The sequence below is a fragment of the Arachis stenosperma genome, chromosome 10 (assembly GCF_014773155.1).
Source record: "Arachis stenosperma cultivar V10309 chromosome 10, arast.V10309.gnm1.PFL2, whole genome shotgun sequence".
Taxonomy (NCBI): Eukaryota; Viridiplantae; Streptophyta; class Magnoliopsida; order Fabales; family Fabaceae; genus Arachis; species Arachis stenosperma.
In genome coordinates, this window is record NC_080386.1 from 123,346,303 (window position 1) to 123,369,150 (window position 22,848).

Genomic DNA, 22,848 nt, shown 5'->3' on the forward strand with positions numbered 1-22,848 from the left:
AGTCAAATTGCAAAGATCCTGTCTAAAGCAATCAGAACGAATATAGTATATTCGTCTTACTGAGTATCTGGCTAAAAACGGATTCAAGAATGATGATATATGTCCATGTGTTTTCATAAAGAAATCTACATCTAGATTCATTATAATTGATGTGTACGTTGATGATTTAAATATCATTAAAACTCTTGAAGAGATTCTAACAATTATAAAAACTCTAAAAGAAGAGTTTGAGATGAAAGATCTTATAAAGACTAAATTTTGCCTCGACCTGCAGATCGAGCATACAAAAAATGAAATCTTTTGTCATCAAACAACATACACAGAAAAAATCTTGAAGAAATTTTATATGGATAAGTCACATCCATTAAGTACCCCAATGATCGTAAGATCTTTGGATGTGAAAAAGAATCAATTCCGTCCTAAGGAAGAAAATGAAGATATCTTTGGTCCTAAAGTACCATATCTTAGTGCCATTGGAGCGCTAATGTATCTTGCTAATAATACAAGACCCGATATATCATTTGCTGTGAATTTACTAATAAGATATAGTTTCTCTCCAACCAGAAGATATTGGAATGGAATCAAACAAATCTTTCGAAATCTTCATGAAACGGTTGATATGGGATTGTTTTATCCCTATAGATCCAAGTCACAATTAGTTGGCTATGCAGATGCTGGATACTTGTCTGATCCACACAAAGGGAGATCTCAAAAAGGATACCTGTTCACATATGGTAATACGGCTATATCATGGAGGTCCACGAAACAGACAATAGCAGCAACCTCCTCTAATCACGTTGAAATATTAGCGATACATGAAGTCGCGAGTGTTTTTGACTCAAGAGTTTGATCCAATATATTATGTCATCATGTGGATTGATTGATCATAAAATAGCTCCAACTGTCCTGTTTGAAGACAATACAGCATGCATTTCTCAACTTAAAGGTGGATACATTAAAGGTGATAAAACAAAGCATATTTCTCCCAAATTCTTCTTCACTCATGATATTCAAAATCAAGGGACAATTGATGTCCAACAGATCCGCTCAAGTGACAATCTGGCAAATTTATTTACAAAGTCACTCCCAAAATCCTCCTTTGAAAAATTGGTACATCAGATTGGGATGCGCCGATTTCGAGATGTTAAATAATATCGACAAGAGGGGGAGACTGTACTCTTTTTCCCTTGGTCAGGTTTTTTTTTCCATTGGATTTTTTTGACAAGGTTTTTAATGAGCCAGTCCCCATCATCAAAGGATGTTGTACTCTTTTTCCTTCACTAAAATTTTTTCTCATTGAGTTTTTTTTAGTAAGGTTTTAACGAGGCAATAATCCTAAATGTGCATCCAATAAGGAGTGTTGTGATAAGAACGAAATGAATACCCATTTAGGAAATTGGGTGGCTAATCTTTCTTATACTGAAGGAATAACTTTTCAAGACAAATTTAATATTAATGAAGGTTGAAATCAAAAGCTTATCACCTGTATAAATAGTAGAAGCAACAATTGAAACAATATACAACAATAAAATATTTTCCTCTCTCTTTATATATTACTAATATTTTCTCTCTCTCTCTCTTTACTGTATATAAATATATGAATCATTCTTATTGAGTTAATTATATTAATATTAGAATTTTCTATTTATACATCTTTATTTTATATTTAGTACATCTTCCTTATTTATTTATAACAAATTGTAAATTAATTCTGTTATGTTGGATTCTCTAGGAAATTAGATTTGATTCACATATCCTGTGGGAAAAATCTATGCTAGTTTGATAGGTTATAGAAGCTTGTGCGTTTAAACAATTTCGGGAAAAATATCCCTTTAACACCTCTGTTAATTGGGTTGGATTGAGGCTTTAAGTTAAGATTAGGTTGCACTGATTTCTAAAACTATAAAATTACCAAAAAAATATATATATTCGATTAATCTATAAATTAAGTTCAGTTTGGATAAACAGTTTAATTAAGTTCTTTTTGAAAAAATAGTTTAAACAATAAATATTTATTTATAACTAAATTATTTTGTATTTGATTTTTTAGTTTTAAAAATGCTTATTTAAAAAATATTGTGATAAAAAACTTATTATGAAGAAATCATTTTTTAACTTCTCTATAAGCACTTAAATAACTTCTTAAAAAGTTACAATTTAATTTTAAAATCGAATCAGACATTAATAGTACTACTTTTTATAAGTCAAAAACTCAAAAAAATAACTTTTGAAACTTTTTAAACGGACCGTTTAGAAGCAAAAATTCATCCATTTAAATGGAGTGAACAGACTAATCCGACGAATTTGACCTGAAGTTATGAAACAGTGATGTTTTGTATCCAGGTCTCGTGGTATACACTAACTATTTCCTAAAGTCATAAAACGATTCTAGTGAACTAAGAATGCTAAAGAAGAAGATACCTATTCAGTTTCCAACATTAGCATACCTCAAAATAACTGATATGATAGAGCAAATTCAGCACAATATGTGGTTGGTCTATGATGTCTAGCATCTTGTACTCATAGTGCATGATTGAGTAATATGAAAAGCATTGGCTCCAATTCTGAACATAACATTCACATCTACACATTCATATAGTTTTCTACACCCCGGACATCGCCCATCAGCCTCAAGGATCCTTTTGTGACAGAAAAGACACGGTCGAAATGCGCATGAACAAGGAAGAAAGCTTGTGTCCGTAACATCTAAGTCCTCATAACAAATGGGGCATTGAGAAGGTTGTGAAATGATTGTTTGCCATCTCCAACTTGCCGGTTTCGGGTTACCACCATGCCTGTTTGAATTTAATGGTGAACTATGTTGCTTTGAGAGGTTCGGTAAACACATGGGACGAAAAGCATCATTAGGTTTCCATGCTTGACGTTTCTGATGTGATTTTTTAAACTCCGGTTTTGGGTTCTTAGTAGCCTCTAGAATTGTAGAAGCCAAATCTGAAGTTGTGGAACGTCGATTATCGTTGGCATTTAAAGCATCGGCAACGGCCTCCCAGTCATCAAGGCATCCGTCGTCGTCGGCTTCTTCCTCGCTGCCTGAGAAACATGTACTCATGCTACTAATGCTGGTGCTACTCCATGAAGAGAAACCATTCCTTGACTCGTGATCGAGAGGACTTCGAATGGATGTTGAATCGTTGAGTGGGATGCAAGAACTTTCTGTATTCTCTCCCCTTTTCTTGTTTTCCTTGTTTGATGATCTGTTCTCCTCAGTAGGAACATGCTTAGATGATGGACAATAATCAATGCTTCTATTTGAGTCGACATTAGATCCTTTCTTTACTGAAAGACAAGAATGTAAGAAACAATGAATAAAAAGAAAGAAAAAGCACAAGACACTTCAGCCTAGGGCTGGAAGTGAGCCGAGCTGAGGCGAACTGGGCCAAGCTCAAGCTCGGTTCGTGGCTCGACTCAAACAATCGAGCTTATTTGTAAAGATCAAACTCGACTTACCAAAATCTCACGAACTGGCTCAAATAACATGAACATAATCTATATATAAATAAAAAGTTATATCTCTATCAATTATTATTGATGTCCTCTGTCATAATTATATATAAAAATTTGTATTATGCCATATGTGTATAAAATACAATATATATATATATAATCAAGCCAGTCACGAACCAATGAGCAACTTATCCAAGATCAAGCTTGTCTAATTTAATATACGAGCTCAAATTCAAGCTCAAGATTGGCTTACAAGCTAACAAGTCGAGGTCGAACTGGCTCATGGACTGCCTTAACTCACTTCCAATCAAACTTTAGCCGGTTTGATAAAACTTTTTGGAAAGATGTAAATACCTCCCTTTCTGTTTGGTAAATCCAAAAGATTGTTGTTTGTGCTTTTAGCTTTGAAAAACTATGGGTGTTTTTCAAAGTATGAATATACTTTTCAAAGTAAAAAGTCTAATATAACCTTATATATTAATGAATATATACATTTACTCTTTATTATATTTATGTCAACTAAAATAATTTTAAAAAACAACCATTTGTATTCATGAATTATACGAATGTTGACAAAAGTACTCATAAAAAAAGAAAATTAACGTTATACCCATTTAAGATGTGTTATGTATGACAAAAGTACCAAATTCTAATTTTTTTGTTAACTTTTTAATAAAATTTTCAAATTACCCCACCCTTTAAATTACCTCTCCCTAAAATTCTTTTTAATATTTGGGATTAGGGTTTAGCTAACTTGACAAGTAGAAGTTTTTGAACCTTTTACTTGATAAACGCAAAATAAATACATTGAAAGTTTGAATTTGTATGTTGTCTATAAAAATTTCCTTTATTGGTAACCTTAAGGTCACATCACATGTTCCTTTTTGAAATTGTGTTGCATACTTTATTCCTCCTGGTTTTGTTTCTTTGTTTCTCTTCTTGTTTATATTATAACTAACTAATTGTCTGCAATGGTATGGTGGGATGTGGAAAGTTCAGGTTTCCTTTTCTTTTGGTAGATAGAGTGATGAGTACAACTCCGGAAATCCTGCAGTTGCCATAAAAAAATGTAACCATCAATGACATCTTTCCCGGCCACTTTCTCGAAAGGCCAATCATGCCTGGTGTACTAATGGTTGAGGTTGAAGATAAAGAGTGGGGGTAATTTGAAAATTTTATTAAAAAGTTAACAAAATTTAAAGTTTTGGTATAACGCTAGTTTCCTTTTTTAACGAGTAATTTTTGTCAGGTTTGTAAAGTTTATGGATACAAATGGTAGTTTTTTTCAATTATTTTTAAATATTTAAAATAATTTACCAAAGATAATTTTTATAGCTTGTACTTATTGAAACTCACTTATATTTTGATTTACCAAATAGAACTGTTACAAATTTTGGAAAGCTATCTTCCAATAGCTGGCTCTAATGAGCTACTTTTAAAAAGCCAACACTTCACCAAAATAGCCCAGGGAAACTTCAAAGTTCTTTATCAGAACACCATCATGTTTAAATTTCACAAACATATCAAATATGCAAGTCCTTTCCTATTTTAGATTTCTATTAACTATATAAATCTCGAAAATGTTTGGTAACAAAAAAAAATCAGCCAAAACCAGTCATAACTTATCTTATTTAGCATTCATTAATTGTTGCGACAGTTAATAAATGTTAAATAAGACAAATTTTGGCTGTTTTTTTTTTTTGTGTCTCCCTGGCATTACATAAATCCATAGAGAAACAGACAAAATTGGAAGCACTTATAAAACAACCAAGAAACTATTGCATGCAAAATTGTTTTCCCATTCATATGGTTGCTTTGGATATTCCACACGAGAAGCCCAATCGAAACTAATCATAACAAGCTTCAAAGATCAATGTTACGTGACTTGAAAGCTCAATCAGAGAAATGATATTCATACATGTTGATTTCCATTTCAGTCATAACAGTTATGCAGGTTGATGTTTAACAAAAATATAGGCCAAAACTTAATACCAAAAAACAGGGGTCATTTGCTCAGATTTAAAAAAAATGAAAACAAAACTTGTAAAAACGAAATCAATATCTAACACTAAAATAAAAATTCATGGTGGAATCAGAAAAAAAAGGGGGCAAAGAGAGTTACCTCGAGATAGCCATTGCTCTCGCCGAACATCAAGCTTGATTTGCTTCAATTTCGCTGACCCATTTCCCTAAACATCATTACCAATGCAATCAATTAATCAAATGAAAAGCTTCTTTTTTTTTTTGGCGGTTGGGGGAAGAAAGAAAGAAACCACAAAACAATGGGAGAAAAAAAAATTGAAACTTTACAAAATAGAAAAACAAAATTACTAAGTAATGATGAAAATTTAGCTACCCTTTGATACATCTAAAATCAATAGCAATGCAATGCCTCATGGGTTTAATAAAATTCCCAACTTTAAAAAAAATAGATAAATATAAAGATAAATTTTTTAGGGAAAATTATTTACCTTCTTCTTCTTGGTGGGGTCTTTGAAGAGAGAAGGATCAGAAGCAGAGATAGCAGAAGCCATTGGAATTAGAAGAAGGTTTAATCTCGAGAATGTAAAAAGACAAGGGGAGAGGAGAACAAGAAGAACAAGGATAGGGAGGGAGTGGATATTACAAATTCCTTGTTTGATTTCTCTTTTTCATTTGTTTTTGTGTGTTCTTACTTCTTAGTTTTTTTTTTTAAGAGATGTTCTAAGTTTTCTAAATTAAAAGTATGTGTTTTCTTTTATATATATAATTGAGTTTTTTTTTTTTGACAGATATATATAGTTGACTATTGATTTATAGTACAAACAATGAATCTTTGCCATCTTGGAAACTTATTTACACAACACATGGATTCCAAAATTAAGGAAGGAGAAAAATGGACAAAAGGAGAATTACAAGAAGAATTATTTTCTTTTTAAGATCGTTGTTACATAACTCACCCAAGTTGGGGGTGAGAAGATTTAATTTGTGAATTATCTCATACGATAATGTTATTAAGAATAAATTCAAATTAAATAAAATATACATCATATTAAAAATGTTTAGAAATTAACAATAAAAAATAACAGATTTTCAAACAAATAAATAATGAATAACACTATGATAAAATATGAATAAATTTCTTTATGTTTATAGTTGAGTACTTTAAATATTGTGTTTGTCTTGATTTGACTTTTTCTTAAATAATTTTATTATACTAACCGCTTGTATCATTCTAATTTCGTCAACTCACTTTTTTCATAATTTTATCACACTTTTATTGTCATGCACTTATATTTATGTGATCCTCTTTATCTAATAGTTATTGTTGATCACAACTACACTCTTCCATTCCTTTCTTACCTTAAAATTCTATACTTTATCCCAATATTTTGTACCAAATGCTTTATTCCATTAGTTTTATTTCTTAAGTTCTATTACTTTCAAAACTTATTTTTCTTTTCATTTAACCACTTTACTATATATTCTTGTTGTCTACAAGGATCACAATGTCTTTTGCTTTAACACGTAATTCCTCCTGTAAAAAATTGAAGCACTAATTTCATACTTTATCATTAAATTTTTTAATAACATTCTCTCTTATAAAACACTTTATTATACCATGAGAATTTTTAAGGTGACAACAACAAAATTATTATAGATAGAAATATATATTTTATATACCCATCAAAAACTACATCTCATGTATTAACTTTTTTGCTAATCTGAATCCATCGTATTTCTTCTCTTTTATTACACTCCATTAATTTTTTTACAAATACATTAACATGCTGCCAACTGTTATTAACATACATCAAACAGTTTATTTTCAAAAATTTTTATATTTCTACTATATCAGATAATTCTACCTAAAGGGCACAAGCGTGAGATCGATGGACCTAAAAAAACGAAACATAGGAGCTCAAGTATTGAATGACCACTGGGTATCTGTGACAAATTTGAGATGGACATGTTATTAGAGTTAGTGAGTTTTGCTGCTAAATTTGTAGAGGAGTTGTATAACAGCATTAATGAAAATAAGATTGAGAATTTGAACGTATTGAAGATCAATTTACTCGTTTGTATCTCAACAATGTTAATCTAAACAGTTATATTTTTATAATTGTGATCTGTTATTAAAGTATATCATGATCTGATTTTATCTTAGTCTACATACATATTGCAACTTTAAATTTAAGATGCATTGACCGTTTATACAGTGATTATGATTTTGATGTGATAAACATTTTGCGTAAAAATTCAACTCGTGCAAGAAGAATGATGTTAAGACTATAATAAAAAGAGACCTGTTCATACAAGTTTTTTTGACTTACAAGTTTTACAAATTGCTAACGGGCCTTTTAATGCGTTATCCGTTTCCTGTTTTCAAAGCGCTGCACTGTATTATGAACGGTTCCTCTTCCTCTTCCTCTTCGTTTTTTTTTCGATTTTCATGGTTTTTGAAATCGCTTTGAAATCGTTTTGAAGAAGAAGAAGCAGCAGAAGATGAGGAGGAGAAAGAGAAAGAGTTCTGAATTATGCAACGAATTTTGGGTGTATTTCTTAAATCCTTTGGGTGTATTTTCGTAATCCTTTGGGTGTATTTCTGTAATCCTTTTGAAGATAATGGAACTTCAGAAATACACCCAAACGATTACAGAAATACACCAAATGATTACAGAAATACACCTAAAGGATTACAGAAATACACCCAAACGGTTACAGGAATTCACCCAAACGATTATAGAAATACACCCAAAAAATTACAGAAATACACCCAAAAGATTACAAAACTACACCCAAAGGATTTAAGAAAATACACCCAAAATTCGTTGAAGTACATCTTATGCATAATTCAGAACTCTTTCTCTTTCTCCTCCTCATCTTCTGCTGCTTCTTCTTCTTCAAAAAAGATTTTACCATGAGAAATCGAAAAAAAAACGAGAAAACAGAGAGAAGAGCACGTAAATGAAGAAGAAGAAGAGGAAGACGAGGAAGAAGAACGTGCAGAAACGAAAGAAAAGGAGAAGAAGAAGAGTAAGAGGAAGAAGAATGTGCAGCAAAAAGAAAAAAGAGAAAGAGAAGGCAAGAAAAGAAGAAGGAGAAGACGAAGAGGAAGAAGAACGGTTCGAAGCGCGTTTTGAGCGTTAGTTTTAATTGGACTTGTAAGCTTACAAGTATTAATCGCTTGTATGCAAAGAATTTCTCTAATAGAAATTAATTAGTAATATAAAATATATATTAAAATATAAAATATAAATTTAAAATAAATTAAAAAGTATCATATATATTTATAAATTAATATATAATGACCGATTTAATAATTTATTTTGTATGGATATATAGTAATTCTTTTTATAAGACACATTTAGCTAATTCTATCTTAATAACACAGGTTACAAATATAATAATAAATGTCCTTAAAATTCTTAATATGGTCAAAATATTAAAAATATAAAAAAATTATAACGTTAGTTAAATATTTTTGTATAATACTCTTTAAATATATTTTTAAGACATGTGATCATAAAAATCTTTATTATGATCTAAATTACATGTTCACAAACATTAAAAAAAAAAGGGCTTGTTTTCATTCACATTTAAAAAGAACAAAGTAAATTGGTACATGACATTTTTATTTATCTTCATCTAACAATAGAAATGCAATGAGAAACCGAGATAGTATTTGTTGCGAGGAGGAAGAGATCTCCAAAATAGTGATAGAATGTCTACCTAAGAATCTTTCGAAAGATTACAGAAAAATAGGATTTGAAATTATTTAGAAATCAATCAAAGGTAGGTAATTAATGACTTTTTTCAAAAATATGAACAATTACTAATTAAATAAAGGAGAGTGTTAGGTAAATAATGATCATTTTGAATAATATGAACAATTACTAATTAAATAAAAATATATTATACCTCTAAATTATCCATCTAAATCTTAATATTAGAATAATTATTCGTACATGATACACCCAATAAAATAAATATCTGATATATCTATTTTTTACATTGTTTAGTATTTTTATTATCTATCTATACTTTTTTATCAATAAATTCTTATATATAAAATGCATTGAATTGTGTTTGAAATGAATACAAATAAAATTTTATTTGATTGGTATTTAGAAGCAAATCGCTCTTTGCCAAATTCATTAAACTTTGACTAGGTTTAAACTTTAAAATATAAAGGTCTCAAATCCGCGAGATTCATGAAATTACATTTAACATTTTTCAATTTTGAATACCTAAACACATGAGCTCGCTCTGTTATTTAAAGGCAGCATAAAATGTTCATTACTACATTCCAAATAAACAAGCATAAACTTTACGTTTTAGTGTTTGGATTGACCAAGTTTTGAAAACGATATTATATGACTGTATTAATTGTGAAAATAATAAATAAGTCCCTCCTTTTTTATTTCTAAGAAAAATAAATTTTTCGCCAAATTTAATTTCATGAAAGATTTATCTATTTTTATAATAAAAAAATTAAAGATTTATTTATCTTTTTCTTGTTTTGATTTATACGAGTTGAAATTTATGTTTATGATAATTATGAAAAAGAATATTTGAATTAATTGTATTCACCAAACATACCATATTAATCATTATCTTAAAATTTATCCATATGACCAAAAATATACTAGTAAAAATAACACAATATTATTGAAATATAGTGTGCCTATCTTTTAAGGGTGTGTTTAATTTAAGGTTTGAAATATAAAAAGCATATTTAAATCTCTTATACACTTCAATTTTTTATTTGAATATTTTTTTTCTTGTAAATAGATATAAAAAATTCCATACTCTAACCAATGTTCTCAAGAAGCAAAAAGTATTAGCTTTTGCGTTTACTTAGTGTTGAATCATTAACTAAAAATATTTATTTTTATCAAGTCTACCTTTTATATATATTATTTTTGTTTATATGAACTCTTTTTTTATTTATTATTTTTTTATTAATTTTTTTTGTTTAGCATTGTATAAATTTATAATTATAGTTCTTCTATATTATGTATATTATTGTTATCTTTCTATAATATAAATTATTAATTCCATTAAATAGAACAAATTAAATAAAAAATTAGCTATAAATAATAATAAAAAATTTATAACATACTCAAAAAGAATACAAAAATATTATAAAAAAATACTAGAAAAAAATATTAAAAAATTAAATATGCTTAAAAAATAACATTATAATTTATATCATATTTCTTTTAGTAATTATCTATTTAAAAAAATTTTTATCTAATATTATTCAAATAATATTCATTCTATCAAAATCAATTTTAATATAAAATTAATTAAAACGGTCAAAATCAATTCTATAAAACCAAATTCATTAAAACGGTCAAACTGAAATATTTGAATGTGGCCTATTGTTTTGACTACATACTAATACAACAAAACATGAAAGCTTATAACAAAAGGGTAAGCAAATGAGAAAAACCCGACATTACAAAGCTTTACAATTTAATCATTTATATAACCACTTCCAAGTATGAACCAACAGCAGCGGAACCAACAACCAGGGTAATACTAGGATAAATTCAAATTAAACAAAATATACATCACACTAAAAACATCTGAAAACTAACCACTAAAATATAATAGACCTTCAAATAAATAAATAGTGAGTTACATTATATAATAAAATATGAATAAATTTTTTTATTTCTGTTGTTGAATACTCTAAATATTATACTTGTTTTGTTTTAATTTTCTACGAAAAAATTTCACTATACTAATCATTCATATCACTCTAATTTCGCCGACTCACTTTTTTTTTTATTCTACCTTCATTACCATGCACTTATATTTATATAATCCACTTCACCCAATAATTATTGTTTGTCACAGTCATAGTCTTTCATTTCTTTCTTGCCTTAAAATTACTAGTGTTCCTATACTTTATTCATATTTTGTACCAAATGCTTTATTCTATTAGCTTTATTTCTTAAATTTCATTATTCCCAAGACGTACTTTCCTCCCTGTTTAACCACTTTACTATACTCTTGTTGTCAATAAAGATCACAGTGTCTTCTTCTTTGGCTTGTAATTCCTCCAATAAAAATTGAAGCACTAATTCCATACTTTATCATCAGATTTTTCAATAATATTCTCTCCCATAAAACACTTTATCATACCATGAAAATCTTCAAAGTAACCACCAACAACAAAATTATTATAGGTAGCAATATATATTTTACATACCCACCAAAACCACATCCTATTAACTTCCTTGATCCTTGCTAACCTGAATCCATCATATTTCTTCTCTTTTATTACACTCAATTAATTTACAAGTACATTAACGTGCTGCCAACTGCTATTAACCATGCTGCATGGATTCTGACCCGGACACGAAACACGACGAGACACACCGACACACAAATTTTAAAATCTTATAAGACACGGGAACACGCTTACATATATATAAAATATCGGAAAAGCTCTACATCTATATAAAAATTACATACATGGTATCTAAGTATCTTCCATTCCACACGTTTTCTTTAAGTACAGCCAGGAACTGAGTTATTCTGATGATTGTGTTTTCTGGATTACGGTAGGATAATTTAAAAATGTTAAAATTTACCGGTTTGATTTATTGAAAATAATTTGAAACGAGTGTGAAAAATAGTTTGGATGGGATTCGAAAATGGTGGCAGAGTCCGGAATTTAGGGGAGGTGTCGACAAAATTTTGTTATAAATCTTAAGAATTTATTTGAAATTTTATTTAGAAGAAAAATATTGGATTTGATAAATTGTATTATTTGATTTCGATTTATTCAGAAAATAGTTTTATGTCGGATTTAATTTATTTAAGAAAAGTATATATTCTGAGTTCGACTTATTTAGAAAAGAATTATTTTATGATTTTAAATTATTTAAGAAAAGTACTATGTTTAAGTTTGATTTGAAAATGAAAAAGGGTGATGTTTTGAATTTGACTCAAGGATTTTATTTGGAGGAGTTTTAGTGAACTTCAAAAGTAATTGAGTTTTTATTGAATGATTCCGTTTGGCGACATCTTAGAAAATGTTAAAGAATTTTTGTTAAAAATAATAGGGGGATTAGTTTTGGTTTTAAAAGAAAAAGAGAATACAAACGGCACGTGTGATTTTAAAATAATTAAAAGGCCACAAGAGGGTGATGGAGAGTAAATAGTTATAGTGTTGATGTGAAAATATTAAGCTGTGGGCTTTATGTTTGAGTAATTGTACGGAAATGTCCGTGTATATGGAATGGCTTCCAGGAGAAAGTGGCACATGCTTCAGCTGGAGAATCAGCGCCTGTAAGTACTTGCAGAGGTCATGTTTGGCATACTTCAGCTGGAGAATCAGCGCCTGCAAGAGGTTGAGACCTTACAGAGGTTATGCCGCTGGAATGCCTTATCTGACTTGTGAGTCAGATTGCGTCGGGTACGAGTCGAAACAGACAATTGAGCTCATTACCTGCAATAGGACTAGACATGCATCATCCTTGTTGTGCAGTTGCATTTTACTTGATACGATGAAATTATTTGTGATTGTCTTCCTGTGTTTATGCATTCCTTATTGTTACTCTAAATTATGGTAATTAGATACTTCTCTGTGATTCTTGTATATTTCATTGTGAATTACTTGAACTGTGGTAACCCTGACTAAACCAACTATCCCTAACCCTACTAAGAACCCCCAGTTCTTACCCCTTTTCTTCCTCCCCTTCAGATGGAGACTAGAGTTATATTTTACGAGATGGACCCTCCCTATATATATATGAGGATATTGTACAGCATAGGTTTTATGCAGTAGGTGCGGAGATTAGGACTCGTATGTACATTCTGCGTGATCATCCCTTCAGTCACCCGATTGACACTCCACAGTTTAACTCCGACATGCCCTATGAGTTCCCGTTGTAGTAGCTCCACCCGGATGCTCCATTTCACCTGTTTCATGACGAGTCGGTGCATCACCAGCATCCTGATTAGTCTGCGGATCAGGCGGACCCTGAGCCCATGGAGGAGCATATTCCAGAGCCTGTACCGGAGGAGGATATCCCAGTGGAGCAGATCTCAATATCTTCATCCGAGCCATCTTCTGAGGAGCCGCTCACCGACTCTATTAGTGGACCGGTGAGTGCTGGTCAGACCAGTAGTACGAGTGCCAGTGCCCCTCCTGAGATTATAGAAATTTCTGATGATGAGGACGAGGATCCTGAGGAGTGTTCTGATGTGGCTGTGATCTCCTCTGATGATGATAGCTGAGGCCTGGGAGCTGGAGTTGTGCCTTTTGATAGTTTTTTGTATTAGCGTAAGCTTTTGTGTTAATCTCTCAGTTTTGGTTAGCTTCACTAAGAGAGTAGAGTGTACATAGTTGACTAGGCTAGTTCGGGCGCCAGCTTAGGGGTTTTCAGTATGAACCAGGGGCCGGAGTGTTGATTTGTACATAGTAGTATTTCTGAAGTGTTGTGTATACACGATAGTACCTGTATGCATATGTATGGTCTATGCTATGTGTTATGGTTATATATAATGCTGGCTTGTGCATGATTTATTTAATTCCCTATCATGGCTTGTGTATGTTTAATTAGCTGTCCTCGCAAATCTTTTTATAAAGTGAAAGTCTTTCCAAAAAACTCGATAGTACGCTAACCCGATTACAGGCTTAATAATAAATAGTAAAAATTTCAAGTGAACAAGTTAGTGACACTTGATTTCTAGTATGATCATGACTTACTGGGAATTGGGTCGTTACAACTTGGTATCAGAGCAGTTCGTTCCTATTAAATCCTGGGAATATGGACTGAATCATGCTTCATTGAATTCTCTGAGTTGTGTCTCATGCATATAGGATATCGTTGTGATATGAATTGCATGACTGTCGCTGTGTTTCCATTTTAGAGACTATTGACACTTTGCCTGAAATGTTAAGACTGATCACTTTAATATTGCATGTTTGGTGTGAACAGGATCTTGATGGTTGCACAGGGACGAGGACGTGGTAGGCGTGATGCGAATCCTGTAGTGGAACCGACGAGGGGTGTGGATGCTTTTATAGCTGCGATGAACACCATGGCTGAGGTTGTGCGTGAAACGACAACTGCTACAACGCGAGCAATTGACTGTTTAGGAGAGAGGAATGGAGATCGTAATGGGGGACGCCATGGTGAGCGTGGTGGAGACGATAATAATAATGAAGGTGCTGAAAACCATGATAACCCTATAACACTGGCAACCTTTCTGAAGGTGAATCCGCCCAAGTTTAAAGGGACACTTGTTGCAACTGAAGCTGACAATTGGTTTCATGGTATTGAGAAGTCACTGCGAGCGCAAAATGTACCAGAAAGACAGCACGTGAAATTTGCGACTTATATACTGGAGGGAGAAGCTGAACACTGATGACATGGAGTGCAACGCTTGTTAAGACAGGTGGTGGAAGAGATTGACTGGGATACTTTTAAGGAGGAATTTTACAAAAAAGTATTTTTCTAAATCTGTTCGTGATGCTAAAGAAATGGAACTGATGCAGTTGACGCAGGGGAATATGTCAGTGGTAGAATATACTTGGAAATTTGAGGATTTGTGCCGATTCTCTAAGATCTGTCAGGGAAACCCAGATGATTTTGAAGAATGGAAGTGTTTAAAGTACGAAGGAAGACTTCGCGACGAGCTGATGCATTCATTAGTCCTGCTGGAGATACGGAATTTCGCAGAGCTTGTGAATAAGAGTCAGCTGGTGGAAGACTGTGAACATAAGATGGCAGCATCAAGGATGGGACATCCAAGCTTACCGCCAAGAAACTTAAATAATTTTCATAAGCATGCGGTACATCGAAAAGTTGATTTTAAGGTACCAGGAATACCTATGCGAGGGAACTAACAAGTTAGAAACTTCCCTACGCGTTGTACAACTGGGAATGGAAATAGGCCAAGACAGGACACCGGTAAGCAACCTCAGCAGCAAAGTCAGGAGGGCCCAATGTGTAGGAAATGTGGAAAGAATCACACTGGTAGGGCTTGTTATTTTGGAATGAGAATCTGCTACAACTGTAGTGAACCAGGGCATATAGCAAGCAATTGTCCAGAAAAGTTGGTATAAGGAATAGCTAAATCGCAACAGCCAGGGAGAGTATTTACAATGACTGCTGAAGATGCTCGTACTCAAACTCTCTGACTCAAGGTCAGTATTGTGTCAAAACTCGCTTCTTAACTGCACTTTATGATTTTGGTGCGTCGCATTCTTGTATTTCTTTAACTGCTATACGTAAGTTGAGACGAGATGAGAAAACACAATACACTTGAGGACTAAAAAATAAGATTAGAACCGTTTACTCACACCTATTTACAGGTAAAGGAAATTTTAAGGGCAAATTTGCTTTTAAGAGGGTAGGATGTAACAACTCTAATTTTTGCACTAATGCAAGTTTTTCTTAAAATAATGTTTTAAAGCGATTAATTTTATTTTGACGAGTCGACTTCGAACCCCGAAGTAAAATAAATGGTAATATAATTTTATTATTATGTTATTTATTTATTTTACTTGCTCTAATTATAATGAAGCCTAGATAATAATATTAATATTATTATTATCAAGTCCGATTTTTACCGATAAAAATTAATTATTGTTATTTCTTGATGAGTTTAGAGTTGGACATTGAGGGTCAGTACTTGAGGAAGAAGTGAGTGCACTTAATGCTCTTGGTTTATAAATCTAGACTTAGATCTAGTGACCATAGGGTGTTGATTATGAGTACTTTAGGTACGTATAGCAGAAGGTAACAAGATTTCTTTACCTGAAATAGGAATAGAGGGTTGAGGATTATTGGTATTAGAGGGTTGAACATCATGATTATTACCAGGTTGAGGGGTAGGATCAGTATTAGAATTTGAAAGTGAGGATTGTTTATTGGAATGTTGATCATCATTAGAGTTCAATGGATCTGCATCATGATTAGTGGCCATAGAAATTGAAGCAGGTACAGATAAAAGAGGGATACTTAAGAAAATTTGAGAGAATTTATTGTTAATGTAAGGAGCAGAGGTAGTAAGAAATAATTGAGGATAAGAAAAAGAAGTTTCATAAAAAACAACATATCGAGTGATAATTATTTTGCCAGTTTTCATTAAACATTTATACCCTTTGTGATTCGGTGCATACCCCAAAAAGACAGATAATTGTGATTTGTAAGAGAATTTTGTATTATTGTAGGGTCTTAAAAATGGATAACATACACAACCAAAAATTTTCAGAAAAGAGTAATCAGGGGCTTGATTATGTAGTAATTCAAAAGGTGAGACATTAGAAGTATTAGGTGACGGGAGTCTATTTATTAGATAAACAGATGACAAAAAATCATTATCCCAATGAAAAAGAGGGATAGAAGCTCTTGCTAACATAGCCATACCAATCTCTACAATGTGTCTACGTTTTCTCTCAACCCTCCCATTTTGTTGATGGGTGTGAGGGCATGAGAATTTATGAACAATACCATGCATAGTTAAAAAAGAAGAAAATGAATATGACAAATACTCCCTGCCATGATCAGATTGCATGGACTTAATATTGAGACCTATGTGGTTCTCCATTTGATTTTTAAATTGCATGAATGCCTGCAAAACTTGGGATTTTGTTTGAAGTAGAAAGATTGAATTAAATCTAGTAAATGAATCCACAAAAGAAACATAATATCAAAAACCATGATAAGATAACATAGGTGCTGAACCCCAAACATCAGTATAAATCATCTCTAAAGGTGCATGAAATTGAAAAGAATCAGATTGAAATGGAAGAGCATGCATCTTTACCATGTAACAGTATTCACAAACCTTATTGTTCGTTGTATTATTATTAGAAACAGGAAGATTACATTTAGAAATGACATTCTTGATTACATTAGATAAAGCATGACCTAATCTATCATGCTAAAGAGAAAATGAGGGACAATTAGCACTGAAACTTCTAGGAACAAATTGAGAACTACATTGATTATTTCTAGAAAAATAAACTTGCTGGTTTGAGATAAATTCATTAGAAGTAGATGAAGTAATAGCAATTCTTTGAAATTCATATATGCCATGCTTAGGTATGCTCCGGAGGAGTATTTCTTGAGTTTCCTGTGATTTAACACAACAAAAAGCGGGATAAAATTCAAAGAAACAGTGGTTATCTTTTGCAAATTTCTGAACACTAATTAAGTTCTGGGACATATCAAGAGCATGAATCATATTTCTTAGAAAAAATTGTCGATTTGTATCTAAAGAAATGAGATAAGTGTGGCCAGTGTGTGGAAACCAAGAATTTGAAAATTTTGTAGTAGTAAAAAGATAAGCTCTTGGATTGTGGTATGATGCAGGTGGAGGAATTGGTGAGCCTGAGGTTGAACTCAAAGAAAGTGAAAATGTTTGATCATTTTGATTGTAACAATGGAAACAGGTCAAGGCAGAATGTCCCATTCTGCCTTAGACTTGACATTGAACTCTGGAAGACTATGAAGATTGAAATCTGCCATCTCTACCAAATCCACATCCTTGCCCACAGCCTCTTCTGCCAAAAAATCCTCTACCATTGCCTCTAGAATAACCAAAACTTGTGAAATTAGATTGGATAAGAGTATTTTCGGTCTTTCTAAACCTCTCTATCATATCTTCATGTCCCAAAAGTAAAGATTCCACTTCTGGAAGAGTAATGGAATCAGTCTTAGTCATAAAAGATGATAAAAACAAGGCATAATCTTCATTTAGTCCTTGTGTAATTGCAGCAATGTGATCATCAGAAGAAACACTAAGGCTTAGTTTGGTAAAAGTTTTACTTTTTAAAAGTTATAGCATTTATGTTTGGTAAACCAAATTTAAAATAGTTTTCAATAAACACAAGCAACATCAATTGCGTTTGGTAAAATAACTTTTAAAATTTAAAAATATTATAATAGACATAAATATAAGTATTAAATTTGAAAATTAGTTAACGTATGAGGTTATATTAGAGTTTTAAATTTTGAAAAGCACAAGCCAACTTTGAAGAGCTCTATCTTAGATGTTTTCAAAAGTACCCCAATCTTTTAAGAGATGCAAGTACAAGCACATGGTCTTTTTTATTTACCAAATATAAAATGAGGAGCTTGAGCTTTTAAAAAGCACAAGCACCTCTTCGAAAAGCTTTACCAAACCAAGCCTAAATCCAAGAGAAACAAGAGAATCTACAGTTTGTTGAATTCTTGTTAGATATTCTGAAGTTGTCATTCCTCCTTTCTTGATTGATAGCAATTGTGCTCGAAGTTGAGTGAATTGAATCTTGGAAGTTTTTGCAAAATGATCTTGAATCTTTTCCTATACCTGATATGCACAGACACAATCTAGCATTTTATTTTTAAAAGAAAGATCCATAGACGTGAGAAGCCAAATCATGAGGTAATGGTCATGAGCCTTCCATTCTTTGTACTGTGAAGATTCTATTTCTGCTATTTTTTCTACATCAGTGGAGAATTTTGGAGAAATTTTCTCTGTGATTAGATTATGTTCGAGACTGTTAGAACCAATCGTGTGAAAAGCAAGTTGCTCCCATATTTTGAACGTAGATTTATCAAGTTTATCAAGGATTGGTTGAGAAAGAAAATTTTTTGCATTGGGTAAAGTGGTGGAAATTGGAACTATTTTTCCTATGGATCTTAATGAGCTCTGATACCATGAGAAAAAGTAAAGGAAGATCCGAAGTTCTATTCCCGATAAATCATAAATCTGTGTATGTGTTTGTATTGAATGAATGATCACGAAAAAAACTTCTTTACAAAACAAGCTCAATCAGTATTTATACAAGTGAAAAAAGTATACTACTAGGCTAACTTAGGTAATTGCCTATTGTTTTGTTAACTGATTCAGCAGCTAAATTAAAATCTTGGTCAATCTTAATTATTGACTTGGTTTTTTCTCTATCAACCAACCGAGTATCTATGACAAATTTTATATGGACATGTTATTAGAGTTAGTGAGTTCTGCTGCTAAACATGTCGAGGAGTTATATAATAGCATTAATGAAATTAAGATGTAGAACCTGGGCCGTATTGTATTGAAGATTAATTTACTGGTTTGTATCTCAACCATGTTAATCTAAACTGTTATGTTTCTACAATTGTAATCTGTTGTTAAAGTATATTCTAACTTTGTCTGAGTCTATATATTACAGCTTTAAATTTAAGGTGCATTGAATGCTTATACCGTGACCATGGTTTCGATGTAATAGACATTTTATGTAAAAATTCAACTCATGTACAAGAAGAATTATATTAAGACTATAATAAAAATTAATTATTAATATAAAAAATATATTAAAATATAAATTAAAAATATCATATATATTTATTATAAATATATAATGATTATTTTATAATTTATTTTTTATGTATATATAGTAATTTTTTTATAAGACACATTTAGCCAAATATATCTTAATAACACACGTTAAAAATATAATAATAAATGTCCTTAAAATTTTTAATATGGTCAAAGTATTAAAAATATAAAAAACAAATTATAACGTTAGTTAAACATTTTGTATAATACTCTTTAAATATATTTTAAGAAATGTGATCATGAAAACCCTTATCATAATCTAAATTACATGTTCACGACCCTTTAAAAAGAAATTTTCATACACATTTGAAAAGAACAAAGTAAATTGGTACATGACATTTTTGTTTATCTTCATCTAACAATAGAAATGCAATGAGAAATTGTGAGGAGGAGAGGATCTCTAACATAGTGATAAAATATCTACCTGAGAATCTTTTGAAAATTTACAGAAGAATAGGATTCGAAATTATTTAGAAATCAATAAATTCTTATATATAAAATGCATTGAATTGTGTTTGAAGTGAATACAAGTAAAATTTTATTTGATTTGTATTTAGAACCAAATCACTCTCTGCCAAATTCATAAAATTTTGACAAGATTTGTAATATAAAGGTCTCAAATCCGCAAGATTCGTGAAATTACATTTAACTTTTTTTAACTTTGAATACCCAAATACACGAGTTCTAATATTTGAAGGCAGCATAAAATGTCCATTACATTCCAAACAAGCATAAGCTTTACGTTTTAGTGTTTGTCAAATTCTAAAACCATATTATATGATTGTATTAATTGTGAAAATAATAAATAGGTTTTTCCCTTTTTATCTTTAAGATAAATAAGTTCTTCGCCAAATTTAATTACAAATAAATTTCTGATATTTCTAAACGAAAATATAAAAAAATTAATTTAGTGAAAGATTTATCTATTTTTATAATAAAAAAATCAAAGACTTTTTTATCTTTTTCTTGTTTTGATTTATACGAATTAAAATTTATGTTTGTGATAATTGTTACGATGGGTAACCGGAGATTAATAAGATGGATGGCTTTGGTTGGCCCAATCGTCCGCGGATGGTGGCTTCTGAGCTAGTTTGCACGTTGGAGCCTCCTTCCGACTTGTGCTCGTGAATGAATGGGGGGTGGTACCTGCAAAGACACTCCGATGCCTAAGTTAGCAAGGGTGTGAGCAGGTCTAGAGAGTATTGGGCTTAGAGATACCTGAGGGGTGTCAGTGTATTTATAGTGGTGAGCCAATAACCACCGTTGGAGTAGTGCCATATTTTTAGGGTGTTAACCGTCCCATTATCTTAGGGAGGTTAAGATATGGCTCGATAAAGTAGTTAGAGAGATTTTAGGGGCAGTTACTCATTTGAATGAGTACTTATCTGCCAACTATTCTCCGTCCCGACTTCTTGGGAGTAAGTCGGGTTTGACACCGACTTCTTAGTGTGAAGGTTGGTGCTTAGTAAGGCTCAATCCTCTGGACTAGGCCTTTTATTTGGACCTGGCCTTTATTATTGGGCCAGGGTAGGAACAGTGCCCCTACTTGAGCCCAAGATCTTTATGAGACTTGGGTTCGAGTATTTTACTCGGGGTCGTAGTCGACTTGTTGAAGGACCGACGTGATTTTCTGAAACCGACGTGACTTTCCGTGTCTCTTCGGTTCTGACGGTTACGTCTAATCAAGCGTCGTGTCCGTTAGGGATGTGCGTAGACTTTGGTAACGGTGCATTCTCATTAATGACTGCCCCGCTTTTACCATTATGCCCCTTAGTATATTTATAAATACTTTCCCTCTCTTTCATTTTTTCGTTTCTGCAATTTTTCAAATTTCTTCTTGCTTTGTTCGTGCTTCATTCTTGCATTCGGAGACCTCTGCTTCTTCCAACCTTTGCTTTCGGATAAAGGTTAGTGTTTTACTTTTATGACATGCTTTGTGATTGCATGCTTTTATTTTCTTTGGAGAGGGAGAAGTGACGTTGTAGGCTTTCGTATCCCCTTAGGGACTCTCGTTTTTTATTCTTTTTCCTTTTTTCTTTGTAGGTTTTCGTCGTATTTTTAGAAAAATGTCTTCTGTAGAAGCTCTTTCTCAATGGGTTGATGTCACAGTCCTAGGAGAGGAACCTTTGGTCGATGCGGAGTTTATTACTCATCTTCGTACTCACCACAGGATTTGTGTTTCTGAGGATGACGAGCCGAAGTATGAGTTGGTAGTCCCGGGTCCAGAAGACCGGGTTTGCTTTGGGAGGGCCAATGAGGCGTCTTCTCATTTCTTCTTTATGTATGAATGTATGATCACCCGTCTGGGTGTCTTTCTTCCTTTTTCGGATTTTGAGATGTCTGTTTTGCACCACTGTCGAGTTGCCCCTACCCAACTTCACCCCAACTCTTGGGGTTTTCTAAAAATTTATCAATTTATTAGTCAAGCTTTGGACTTCCCGATTTCTTTGAGGATTTTCTTTTTTCTTTTCCACATGACTAAGCCCTTTAGTGGGCTAAACAACAAACAGCAATGGGTGTCCTTCCGAGCCATACAAGGTCGGAGGATTTTCACCCTTTTTGACGAATCCTTCCATGACTTCAAAAATTATTTTTTCAAAGTGCAAGCTGTAGAGGGTCACCACCCTTTTTTTTTGGATGATAACTCTTCTCCTCGCTTTCCCTTATACTGGCTGGAGGCCTCCCCTTGTGAGAAATATGGTCTGGATGACCTGGATGAAGTAGAGGCTGCCATTGTGGGGTTCCTCCGAGAAGTGTGGGGGAGGGCCCCATATTTGGATACTAAGAAGTTTCTCCAAGGGTCTCCGACCTTTATCCAGGCGCAGCTAGGTAGCTTTTTCTTGTTTTAATTTTCCGACTTATCAACTGATCATTTCGACTTGTTTGATTCCTTAGCTATTGTTTTTCTTTTTCAGAAATGGCTAAGACAAATGCTCAAGAATCTTTCCAGAGAGTCCAGGAGGCCAAGGCTAAGTCTCGCGCTCGGGCCGGTGGTGCCAGGGTTGTCTCTCCTCCTCCTCCTCCTCGGAACGTTGGGACTCTTTCCAAGCCCATTGTAATTTC

General features: G+C 32.3%; 1 protein-coding gene across 2 annotated transcripts; it reads right to left on the bottom strand.

Annotated features, from left to right (window-relative positions):
- Window positions 1-2,249: 2,249 nt before the first annotated feature.
- Window positions 2,250-6,180, bottom strand: LOC130954350 (uncharacterized). 2 transcript variants are annotated; one of them, XM_057881091.1, is made up of 3 exons: window positions 5,937-6,180; window positions 5,588-5,654; window positions 2,250-3,297 (listed from the first exon to the last, which is right to left on the bottom strand). In XM_057881091.1, the coding sequence occupies exons 1-3, from the start codon at window positions 5,997-5,999 to the stop codon at window positions 2,507-2,509; spliced, it is 921 nt and encodes a 306-aa protein (XP_057737074.1). In that variant the 5' UTR covers window positions 6,000-6,180; the 3' UTR covers window positions 2,250-2,506. The 2 variants fall into 2 exon arrangements, 1 of the variants encoding a protein (XP_057737074.1); XR_009076285.1 differs by having other exon boundaries at window positions 3,071-4,513.
- Window positions 6,181-22,848: the final 16,668 nt, after the last annotated feature.